General features: G+C 39.1%; 1 protein-coding gene across 17 annotated transcripts in view; it reads left to right on the top strand.

Annotated features, from left to right (window-relative positions):
* The window catches only part of LDB3 (LIM domain binding 3), a 199067-nt gene that overhangs the window by 103835 nt on the left and 82167 nt on the right, over positions 1 to 13065 (top strand). For 3 of the 17 annotated variants that reach the window (XM_054034567.1, XM_054034576.1, XM_054034566.1), the window contains exons 4-6: positions 5422 to 5444; positions 8834 to 9037; positions 12684 to 12698. The exons of 9 other annotated variants lie outside the window; for them this stretch is intronic. In XM_054034567.1, coding sequence (XP_053890542.1) covers positions 5422 to 5444; positions 8834 to 9037; positions 12684 to 12698 — 242 coding nt within the window. Of the gene's footprint in view, positions 1 to 5421; positions 5463 to 8833; positions 9038 to 12683; positions 12699 to 13065 lie in introns of all 17 variants that reach the window. 5 more of the 17 variants (XM_054034577.1, XM_054034569.1, XM_054034578.1 and 2 more) reach the window with 2 other exon arrangements.

The raw sequence follows: 13065 nt of genomic DNA, 5'->3' as shown, positions 1-13065 counted from the left end.
TCCAGCTCAAATCTAAGCCCTATTCCACCTGCGTGGAAAGAAATACTCAATAGTTATTATCCACCTGGTAAGATATAGAGGTGATCCCACCTAGTTTTATTTCAGAATATGAAGTTGTTCAGTGCTGTACTGTATTTGTAGAGCAGATATTTTTGCCACAAGCTTGGACTACATTACAGAAATGTTGAAATAAATGACAGACATGGGAAAGAGTTACTTTCCCACCTTTCTACTTTTATTTATGATATTTTAATTTACAAACACACCTATAAGTCAGTTACCCCAGAGCTGTCTTTATCTGAAATGAAGTCATTTTTCCCAATGTGTTTTAGGAAAAACAAGGAATTTTCAGCACCCTTATCTGAATAAATCCCGTGTCCGCCTTTCTGTTTGGATAATTAAGGTCTGATTAAGGAAAAGAGTATTTCAAATAACAATGCAGAAGTATATTGACAGGTAGATAAAGGGAAAACTTCCCTGAGACACAATTTAGTCACCAAAGCTTTCCTTTAGCTCAATATAATATACAAAATGATGGGCTGAGAGCAAGAGAAAAATACAATAGGGGCCTGATTCTCCTTTGCCCAGTACCTTGCAGAGTCACTTACATGAGAGCAAAGTGGATGTAAAATGCTATTATTCTGAGTTGATAGTGTTTTACACCAGTATGCACTCAGTTTGCATTAGTGTAAATGACTACACAAGATGCAAGACAGTGAGCCTAGCGCTCACTAGCACAATCAAGCCCTAGCACTGTAAACTCAAAAGTGCTGTCTACATTTGGTTATAAAAGACTTCAATTCAAAGACATTTTTCAGCAGAAACAGACCAAAAAAAGCTTTTGTTTTTATTTACATTTTTCATGATGAAAAGTATCATTTCTCTACCTGTTTTAGCGCTCACAGCTCCTCAGTAGCACATCTTACCTCCCTTGTCTTGGCCTCCTCACATCCCTTGTTAACCTTTCTCCTTGTATTTTCCTTTAGGTAAATTTTGGGCAGATGAACTGCCTGAGTATTCCTACTATGTACTATTACAAAAAAATACACACTATAGGGTTGCATCTGCCACTCACTGACATCAGTAGGAGCCTTTCCATTGATTTCAATAGGCATTGGATCAGGCCACATAATAGAAGCATTTGTCCTTAAGGAGGCAAACAAAATAGGGACACTGAACCAGCTCCACAGTAATCCCCCTACCTCATAGCACTGCCTTTCTATATGTGCCACTTCTTCCCACATATATGCACAAGCACTCTCACAAAATAATTTAAGCTCCTCTTGGTGCACATCTGTAACCTGCTGGTAATATACTGAGACATAGCATAAGAAGGCTCAGCAGAATTCAATTTTAATTTTTTTATAATTTGGATAGATAATATGGATATTTATTTTTAAACGTAATTTTTTTTCCAATTTATATTTTCACCATTGTGCAAAATTGCAGGAAATTGGGGCAGGGGTGTCAGACAATAGTTATTTAATGACCGTAGGCATTGAGATTCAAAAATGTAAAGCCTTATAATCGTTAAAACACAAATTGTCAACGTGACGTGTCAAAATATACAAAGGAAATATCCTTAAATCAAACTCTAACGGGTTCTCAAGCAGCACTTTTCTTTCTTACATTGCTAAGCTATAAATTTGGATTATTACTAATGGAAATATTTTTTTCATCAGAGTGTGTGTTTACATCAAAACTTACTGACACTTACCAATAAAAATTGAATCTTTCCAAGTTTAAGCGTAAGACTCCCAATAACAAAGCTAAAGCTTTCATCATGGTACCCACACCTGAGATTTCATTCTGAATTTGAATATGGTTTTGGGGTGCTTTTGTGTGAGTATCTGTAACATATTAATAAATTATAGCCAATTCTGCCTCCTTTTTTTACATATAAATAAATGGGGCAATATGAAAAATCATGTACAGTTAATGGACCCCAACCTGGGAAAGAAAGAACTGTTTTGATAGCTGTTAAGCACTCAGCAAAGTACAAACAGCCTGAAATTACTCCTCACAAGTGTCTCTGTAATGGTAGCATGTTGTGAAAATTCCGTGTTCCCGGGCCCCCATTTCCATTTGTATGTTATCCATGAAGTGAGAAGCCCTGTGGACTGCAATCTAAAAAGGAATACTAGCTTTCTTGAGACCTGCTAGAGGTTTAGTGCTTATGTTATCCATGATTCTCTGTGTTTCTGGGTTTGTACATTCATAAAAAGCAGTACATGTGCATAAGCAAAACAGGCTCTGCAAGGTCAGCTCCGACTCTGATTGGTACTAGTCTATATGTGATACTCTATAAGAACCTACATAGGCAGGTAGATCCCAGGTGTATTTTATATTTAAATGTTTGGGATTTTTTTTAACTTGTATCCTGTGAAACATCTAAACAGATCCAGTGATGTATTGAAGGGGACTCTGGGGAGCCCCTTGTTAAAATTCTGTCAGCAAGTGCAAAGGAAGATTGGATTGATTTCTCTGTCTCTTACTGAGTTCCCAGGCCCTTACTCCTCTTATGCATTTCTGGAATTAAGGGCTTATCACAGGGCAAGGGTAAACATTTTTTGCAGGAGTGCCTATTACAGTGTTAGCAGCAGATCTTAATGGAGTAAAGGTTCTGCATTGGGGAACATTAACACAGATTGAGAATGAGTCATAGATTCTCATGTATGGATTCTCATTCCAGCCTGTGTTATTCTGCACGTCTTTGGCTAGGGCAGTAAATACCTGTCCCGCATGTGTTTGTGTGTCAGGGGGGTAGGGTTACCAGCTTGTTACTCTGTGGCATCTTTGAGTGAGCAGGTTGCGTATTTCAGTACCTGCCCATATTTAGAAATAAACTAAAATGATGTGTGGGACTGAGCTGGAGAAAATTTTATCATCTCAACCCAGCATATCAAGAGAGGCTAAGCTTTACTGTAGCTTGAGGGAGCTGTGATAATCTGTTTAGGTCTGAAAAATCTTTGCTGAGATTTGAGGATATTGACCACTTCTCAGAAGACTAATGTGTGCACAGTATTTTTTCTGTCTATGAAACATAGTTTACATGTGCATGTTCTTCATACTCCACCATCAAAGAATCGGTTGCTCTCTCTTTTAAGGGGTATTTTACAAACTCCAGTTCTACCTTAAAAATATTGTTTTCTATGCACAGACATGGTTGAGAGGATTAGAATAGCCATCAGAGTTCACTTCAGAAAATGATACTATTACACCATGTTTCACTGTAAGCGGTTGCTCAGCTGTCTTGCACATACCTAAAATGGATATAGAATCACTGATCTGCTTACAGGCTACAACTTGTTCCTAATATATCTCTACTGATTCCTGTAAAAGACAGATATATTTGGCTCATTGCATGGTTTACAAAGCTGGCAGAATATTCTCGAAGCTGAGAATCTGAGGGGCAGACACTGGAAAAAAAGGCATTTTGTGACTGTATGTCCAGACAAATGCAACCGCATAGAGCCCCATGCCACAGCTTTGGCTCGTTGCACTGTTTTTTGTTAATTAAAAATAAACTTGAGTGACAGAGCTGCAGAAAAACCTTATGTAAAGAAGAAGCTACTCCAAAGAGTCACTGAGATGAAAGTAGGGGGAACCAAACCTAACTTGTGGGCCAATCCAGTCGTAATGCTGCTCAGCACTGCTCTGTGGGAGACCCAGATTCACTCCCAAGGCTGGAAATGTTTCAGAAGCAACTGGGAAGATGATGATGCCCAGATCTATCAAAAGTGTCTTATGTAGCCAATTAGAAAATAATGCTGTTGACTATCTCTGCATGGAATCTTGTCCACTTTTTCCTTGGTCACAGACATGATCTGCTATCCATGATCCAGAGGGATGGGGCAAGAAGGAAGGCAAAGATTCATGTTCTCAAAGCTTTGAGAAAGACTATGTGAAAATGAGCATCCAGATCCCATCAGTACCATTCTCTGTATCCATTAGCAGAGGTCACTGGGGAATGATATAAGGAGCTTCCGCTTACCAGAGGTCTGAGCTCCTTGCTTCTGTCATGCTCCCAGCTTCTGCCTGCCTGAGACCTAAATTCTGATTCCTTGTGTTGTGCTGCTTTCCAGTTGCTCGGCAGGCTAAAACCAGTTATTGTTAATGCAGTGGAGAACGATGCTACGTAAATATTGTTTTTTCCTGCATTATGTCCTGTTACTAACCTCAAAAAGACACTATATTAATGCTACAAAATTAATGCTCTCAGGCCTTGTAACAGAGTGGCTTGCTCCTAAAAGACTGGAGGGCTTTGGGCTAGCCACCCGTGATTACCAAAAGGGCACACCTCGGTTGGCTCATGTAATTTCTTATGAAGGGCAGCAGAAAAGGGGGAGGCTCAGGAAATAAAAAAGGCTTCTGCAAGGATGACCCTGATGCCAGGGGGTTGGAGCCAAAGCAGAAATCTGTGGCTCTAGACCTGAGCGCAAGACTTCAGCTAAGCAGGGTCTGGGAGTGGCCTGCAAAGACAGGAAAGGCCTCAGTCAAGAAGGTCTTGGAGTATGGTAAATTGGAGACTGTTGGGAACTGAGCAGGCTCTAGCAAAAAGACCTAGGACGTGAGGTTTCACTACTGCAATTTAAAGTAGGAAAAGCCTGGGAGTGACCTGATAAAAGGTTAAAAATGATGGACTGTATTTTTGGACACTGAGTTTTACTTTGAAGCTTTATTTATGTGATTAAACTTGGACCCTCAAGAAGGGATACTGAATGGACAAGAAAAGCCTTTGTTGAGTTTAAAAAGCCCTTGGAGGGAAAAATTGTTAGCAGGGCACCTCAGAGGCTTCCCTGGCCACAGGGGATTGCATGGGAGACAACTGGTGTAAAATCAGGAGTGACCACTGAAATCAATTGATATACACCACTGTAAAACCAATATAAGTGAGATCAGATTCAGATCAGTAATGTGTTAAGTAGAGGGGCTTTTTCCTTCAAATATCTGTTGATATTTTCTTTGGATATTCTTCAGCAGATCCTGCTCACTGGATTGACTATACGGGGCCAGGCTGATGGGACTGGCATTACATACATGAATATTTAGTGTCTAGGGAGAAGGATATAATCTCTCCCACTCGTGTTATTTCAAGAGGAGTATACAGCCTGCAAATAGTTCTGCTTCCTTGCCTCTGTAACCCTCAATAACAATACTTCCAGTGATGCACAGTAATAAAAATGTTGTCAAGGATCAGCCAGAATGCCTTGGTACCTTAGTAAGTCTCTGTGGATAAACTATAATCCCTACATTTTTCCTCTCTCTTAATCCATTGTGGTTTTTTAGGCATACTGTTGCTTTCTATTCCTATTTGTAGATGGTTTGATAAAGCTTTATAAACCCTTGTTAATACATATTGCCCTTGACACTCTAAAACTATTGTTCCTTTTGTTTGTTTGTTCTTTCTCTCTTCCCTAGGTCATAGCCAACACTGCTGCCAAGTTAGTATCAAATAGTGTGTACGTGTTATGCTGTATGTTTGGGGATTTGTTTTCTGGGGTAGCATGAGCCCATATGTTCTTGCTGTGTCTATTTGCAAGGTAAAAGCATTGAAAAAGACCAGATTGGCGCGGCAAGCATCATACATGGCTACTATATCCAGAAGTGGTTCTAGTCTAACAATATTTCTGAAACTCTCCTGCTTGTTTAGAATTTCATGTTGATACCCTAACTTTGCAAATGTAACTTGGATTGGAACTTGCTCAACTCTTGAAGAGCTTTTCAGATCTTTTTAATTCCCTGAAGTCATACATGCATTTCTTCTTAATTCTTCCAATAGTCTTCATACCCCCAGGATTTTGTGGGCTTTGGCTAAAGGGTTTTTATTATATAATTACCAATGTATTTTTAGCTTCAGGAGATAGATACAAATCTTGAAGTCCAATTCCAGCCAAATTCCCATTGACTTCAATGTTTAGCTCTTGGGTTTTAAATATCTAAGATGTACATTTCTTCAGCGGGAATTCTGCCTGAATAAGGAGTTAGTATGTACTTGAGGATCTGACCCATCAGCTTTTAGGCAGGGAAATTCCCCCAACTCCCCTTCAACTTTGACCTTCAATTTTGAGGAGCGAGCAGAAAGATCCTTTCTGAATTCCTGCTTGACCTCTCTGGATTGAAAGTTGCTCTTGCCCATGCAACATTCTGGAAGTCCAGAAACTGATGGGAACTCAAGATTGGGATAAATTCAGCAGCGAAGTAAATGATGAAGCAAGTTAAATATCAAGTTTAACTGATAAGAGGATGGGTGGAAATGATAGAGTAGTTCAACTTGAATTGGCGTTTAGAGGGTGAGCAACATATGTGTAATTTACACTGATTTGGCAGTGTGTGGTGCCCACATTAAGCCCTTGATGTAGCTAGAAACAAATGGATAAAACTTCCATTGAAGTCAGAAGAGCCTTTTCCCACTTACGCTTAGGACTGAATTTTTCCCTGGAGTTGTATGGCCGATGTAGCAGAAGTCAAAGTATGGGCTATATTTTATCTTACACTCTTCTGTTACATTTCCTGCATACTTCCAGAGTTCTGCTACCAAGCTGTATAAATTTTGCTCACCTGCTGAATGCCTGTCAGCATTATCTTTTGCTGATCCCAGATTTGTAGCTGTTAGTCTCTTGCTCCTGCTAGAATTGGCTCCTCACCTCTGCCAAAGGTCCTGCACTGAGCATCCTGTATTGACATTAACATTTCCTCCCCGCCCAACACGACATTGCAGTAGAAACTCTGCAGTTGAAAGAGACCTTTTCTAGTTCTTTCTATGGAAATGCCTATTGATTTCAATTGATGTTTTGCCTTGCGAAGGACTGTTAAGAGAGCAGTGAAATTGCTTCAATTCCACATTCCAACACTGAAATCAGTAATTTTTATGCGAGCCTAAGCATCCCTGAGACCTCTTGCCCTTTTTTGGATTGATTTGGATTATATTTTCATACAAATTGCAGCTTCAGTTTAGGTAAACTGATACCTTCACTGAGTCTTCCTTCTCCTATTAATGGAAAAGAGGGAGAGCACTGAATTAATGATCTCCAGGGTCTATGAATTCCGAACTGCTCTCCAATGGCGTGATACATTGTGGGGATAAGAGAAGTCACCTCAATAACAAAACATGGGGATTTTCAGAAGCCAATAGTAGGCATAATGTGCAGTCTCTCTTTCTTTGTGAGTCATTTTACAAGATGGTATCAATAGACTAATGTTCTCATGGTTATTAAACATGTTAATTAAGAGACATTTAAAATGGTGAAAATGTTCAAATAAATGCATGTTTTTTATTTGTACCAAATGCATAATGAAGCTTCTTAATTCCTTCAAAATGTCTATGCATGTATTGCAGGGCTCTGTTTGCAATAAGGTATGTGTGCATCTATATGCACCTGTCCCTGCTGCATGCTACTGTCAGTGCTCTTCTCAAATATTGCTGCAGAAATGCACAACTATCTCTCTACTGTTGGCCTCAGTAAAGGCATCTCACCAAACAAAAGGCTGTTACAGGTGTTGGAATCCATTGCATGGGAGAGCAGATCACCTATGATAATCAGCGCAAGTCTCAAGTCAGTTGTCTGCTGGGAGTCTTCACAACTTGTGGGAAGAGTTTTTCACCCCCTTGATTTTCTTCTCTCTCCTTTAATGATTGAGGGGACATCTTCTATTAACAAACACTCTAAAAGGCCAATACTGTGGCCCGATCCTTCTGACCTGCCATGAATATTGCAGATTCCTTTTCTTCATTGTTGCTCAGTAAACTGGAAGAGTTACTGCTGAGCACTGTGAAGCAATCCCTACCATTCAGGGATGAGCATATAGTGTCTGAAACACCCAAAACACTTTATTTCCTTGGTGGGTTGAGGGAGGAGGTGGGGGTGACAGATGAGAATTTTACCCTGGTGTCCCATGTGGTAGCCAAGAGCAGTTAATTAAATGACTGAAGATCCGATTTTAAAACGTTAGTTGGAAAAACTTAAGCTAAACTCTAGGAGTATAACACTGTCTACAAAGATGCTGAGAGTCATGGCCTAATGATCTAAGTTTAGGATTGAAAGTGAGGAACCCTGGCGTTCAAATCCTAGCTCTGACACTGATTTCCCTCCATGATTTTGGGTGTCACCTAAACAGCCTGTGCCTCATTTTCCCTAATAAAAATCCTTACCCACATGGAGGTCACAATAGGCAACTATCTCAGGATAATGAGTGCAATTGGCCTATCGACTGTGATGTAGACAGATTTAGGACTGACCTTGCAATAAATTTATCCTGTAGTGGTTACATATTTTGGTAACCTCCACATTTCCTCACAGAGGTGCTATAAGGATTAAATTGTTAATATCTGCAAAGGGCTATGAAGATGAAAAGCATGAGTACTAAATAGCACCATGATGAATTATCCATATAGAAAAAAAATGTAATTCTGCATAAGAGAGAAGCAGATGTTTATTTCAACTCATTAAACTTTCTAGTACCTTAGAAGATCTTTCTAAAAAGATTGAAGGAATACATGGGGAGCTCTTTGGGTGTAGACATAGATGTACCTACATATGCATATATAACAGCTATATTTGCCATAATTTTTGTTTTGTGGCTGCAACTGACTCAAGTTTACAAAACTATCAGCCAACACAAAAACCGCATCCTTGTTAATGTTATCCATTACGCAGTGTGTTCCTTCTCTCCAGCAGTCTGAACAGATGCTTTTTTGGTGAGATGTCTTAGGCACATGCACGCATTCCTCTGCTGCTGCTTTTTTCTTTTTATAATTATCACCTGTTTGTCCTTATTTTCTTTTCCTTCTCCCTTTGTCTCTTCTCCAAATCTCACTCTCACATAACCCCAGCACTGAGTATGTGGAACGCTTCAACCCTAATGTCCTGAAGGACTCTGCCCTGTCTACACACAAACCCATTGAGGTGAAAGGCCCGGGTGGCAAGGCCACTATAATTCATGCCCAATATAACACCCCGATCAGCATGTATTCCCAGGATGCTATCATGGATGCCATTGCAGGCCAGGCACAGGCCCAAGGTGGTGAACTTGCTGGGTAAGGTTTTTTCTTGTGTAAAATGGCACCTATCTGCATGATATATGAATCCTTCCTCTCATCCTTTTTCTCTCCTTGTTTGTTTGTTTGGATTTTGTGGGGGAAGGAGAAAGTATCTTTATGCACTGCACTGAAAAATACAGATCGGTGTTTTCTTTAAATATTTTGAGGTGGAATTAACATCCTTTGAAAGATAAAAGGAGGAGGAGTGTTTAGAATAGGAAAATTCCTTTTTCAGTATTCTTCCTAGATTTGGAAACTCTGATGACTTGGAGAAATCCCACATGGTTATACAGAGAGGTTTTTGTCTGTAAAACTAAATAGTTCTCACTTGGTAGCAGAAGACATTCTGAAGTGAGGGATGAGCTGTAGTGATTAAAAAAAAACCAAAAAAATCCTGCTACTAGCTATTTGCAAATATCCGTATTATTTCGGTGGCTTTTTCATGTCAGGCCAGATTCTGCCACAGTTACTCACACTAGGTAAATGAGACTACTCACAGACTAAGACACAGTTCAGTGAGAGTAATGGTGGTGGAATCAGGCCATTTTATATATGGTACTTGAAGCAAAAAAGGAAAGTTATTTTGACTCTCTCAATCTGTTCCATGGTTACCCTTGGTGAGAGATGCTTTGTCAGGTAAGGTAAGCCCCAGATTTGACCTATGAAAAAATTGTTAGAAATTACTGGGGGCGTATCTTGCCCTTAGCCTGTCCATTCATTTCCCTCTGATATGGTTGTGGGTTCCACACATGGAATAGGAACTAAATATACTGTACATTTCAGCATTGAGAAACTGGAAAGTATGCAAACTTGATAGGGAAAGAAATTTTTTTAAGCCTCTAAGATGGTATTACAAAAATGGAGAGTAAAAATATTATTAGTAAGGAAATTGGCAGCACTTTTTTTAAGTTGATGTGCAAACTGTTAAATTAATCTCCGTGGTTTGAATATTGCTCCCAGCTACTTGGGTGTAAATCCAGAGTAATTCCACTGACTTCAGCAAAGTTCTCCTGATTTTACATTGGTATAAGTGACAGCAGAGCATCGGTTTTGTTTAATTTTTTTTTATATCCATCATCAAGCTCAGAGAAACAGGTTGCTGCTAAAGCATAAGGGCTAAGGTTACTCAAGTAGAATATTGCTATCAGAATGTTAATAAAGAGCAACTTTGTAGGTTTCACCTGTAGAAAAGATTTGTGGAGTTGGAAATATGGATAGTTATTGTCTTAATAATGCCTATTATAACAACCGTACTTTCAGTCTAATAACTGCATTGATTACATAGCACAACAGGCAAGGAAAATGGAGAAGCATTTGTCATTGGTATAAAAAGAATGTAAGATGCATTTTTATTACTGGTTATTGTTTGATATTTTTCAGAATGAAGCCCAATGTTATGTTATCCTGCTTTGGGATTTATATTTAACGACTGCTGTTTAATTGAAACCTCTAACTTAGGATAAACAGGAGTTTGCATATTTCACAGTTGAGAAGATATTTAAGCTAAAAATGATGTTTCCATAATACTGTATGCATCACTAAAAATTAATAATTTCTCCCAACTGCTGATTTAAACCAGAGTGGGGTGATTATGACCCCTCTCTTTTGTTGTCTTGAGCAGACAGATAGAGGTTTGTGTGTAAAGAAAGTGGTGAAGACAGATAAGATACTCTGTTGATCCAAATACATACTTTTCACTTTTGCAGTGCTGCACAGTATAACTGCTTTTCAGCAACGAGAAGGTTCATGATGGTGTGTAACAACCAGTAAAGGAAATATATAAATAGCCTCTCTAAAAAGACTGAAATTTAATCCAATATGAGGGGCCTAAAATGCATGTATGTTATACAAAAATGTTATACAACTAGATTAAATATGGTGTAATCAAGGACCCTGGGTGCTGTTTCAGAATCCTTAGCTCTATCAATAGCACTTAATAATTCTGTTTTCGTCTAATTTATGTTTCTATCAACCTCAGAATTCTATATTATCCTACGAGGGAAATGCAATTTTTTCCTGAAAATTGTTCTTATTTCAGACCAAACTCAAAATAAGTTAAAAGAAAATAACTTCTTAGATTTGTCCTGGAAAAAAATTGAATTCCAGATTGAGCTAGATTTTTTTAATAAACCTCTTTTGCCATTGTTAGGGGAAATGTAATATAATAACATTTTCTGGTTTAAGAAATGTTGTTTGTAGCCATGACTCAAAACCGGCTATAAATTACTAATAGTCAGTTGACAAGCTCTTGGTCTTTAATATAATGGACATGTAATTCACTCTGATATTGTGAAAAAAACTCCTAAAGCATATTCTCCATGGGCCTGATCCTGCAGTCCTCATTCATGCAGTTTCAAGTCATGCCTCAGCAAGGACTGCAAGGTACAGGGCCGGCTCCAGGCAGCAGCTTAACAAGCAGGTGCTTGGAGCAGCCCATTCAAAGGGGCCACACTCCGTCTGGTATTGGGGCGGCACGTCTGGGTCTTCGGTGGAAATTCGGCAGCGGGTCCCTCATTCCCTCTCTTCCTCTTTGAGCTGCCGCCGAATTGCCGCCGAAGAGGAAGAGAGGGAGGACCCACCACCGAACTGGCACAGAAGAAGCAGCGCAGTTGAGCTGCCGCCAAAGTGCTGCCACCGGTCTTTTTTTTTTTTTTTTGGTTGCTTGGGGCGGCAGAAAAGCTGGAGCCGGCCCTGGTAAGGTACAGCCTAATATACGCTGTAATTACTTTCCTTAAGAACTTGTATTACGCTTGTCAATATGCATTTTCAGATTTATCTAAGCAAATATTTATACAACAACCATCAGAGCCCCAAAAGAAACATGCTGATTTATTGGAAGAAATATACGCCTTTTAAATGGTATACTTATAAACCCTTAATAAACCTTTTTTCATCTGTAACCTTCTAATTTCTCTCTCAAACTGGAGTAAATGAAGAGTAACCCAACTGTAGTTAACCTGACTTCACACTGGTATAAATCCATTAAGTGGGAGGCAAATCAAGGCCTGTTTTTTTTCCAAATACAGCAGGACTTTTGTGACAACTGTTAATATGGAAGGAAGGGGTTAGGGAGAGAGGATGCATGGTGCAAACCAGAACAAATTAAGGGCCTAAACAATATGCCTGTGCGGTTTACCATTAAAGTCAATGTAGATTTGTATGGTGCAGGTGCCTGCCCACGTAGGTTGCAGGATTGGGTCTTTGGTCTTGACGGATTATTTGATTTCCTTGTGGGATTCTTTAAATATTATCAAACAAATTCATCTATGGTATAACTCCACTGCCTTTATTGGAGTTAGACCTGGGATGCACGTGACCCCATATTTCTCTTGTTAGACATTCTATTCTATCTGGAATAGAAAACTTTTAATCTTTTCATGGGTATGGGAAGGAGAAATGTGTGCTGTACCTTTAACATAGTTGATATTGAGGGGATAACCAGTGAGCTTATTCAAAGTGCTAACATTTTTATGTATCTCTTTGTGCTCCCTTTTATTGATCATTTCTTTTCTTTTCTCTTTATTCAATCCTTTTCTTCACTAATTTCTGATACTAACATTACTTTGTTGTGCACATCCCAATGCTCCATAATGATGGATCCCGCACAATGCCTTTTGTTGGGTTTTGACCATATGACTCACAGTGAATCTCCATTGGCGTAAGTAGATCCATATTTCCAATTAGCTAAACACAATGAAAGAAGTACAGTGTATGTGTGTGTTCTTTTAAAAAGGTTCACTTCTTTCATATATATGGATTTTAGAGGCATTTTATTGTATATGCAAAGTCATACAATACAAATCATATCTCTTTAAAACTGCCATTTAGACGGTCTCATAGTTATAAAGTTTCACTGTTGAGCATGTGAAGTCCTGGTAACTTCATAGACGGCTCTTAAATGAGATCTGTCAAATGCAGTTCAGAATAAAGAATTTGCCATATTGGATCAGACCACTGGTCCAATATGCCTCTCCTATATGAGGCCAGTCCCTGATGCTTCACAGAAAGGAGAGACTGACCCTTCC

Source organism: Malaclemys terrapin, chromosome 7 (genome assembly GCF_027887155.1).
Source record: "Malaclemys terrapin pileata isolate rMalTer1 chromosome 7, rMalTer1.hap1, whole genome shotgun sequence".
In the NCBI taxonomy this organism is placed as follows: domain Eukaryota; kingdom Metazoa; phylum Chordata; order Testudines; family Emydidae; genus Malaclemys; species Malaclemys terrapin.
The sequence above is the reverse complement of the archived record's forward strand: the minus strand, read 5'-3'. Positions and strand labels throughout refer to the sequence as shown.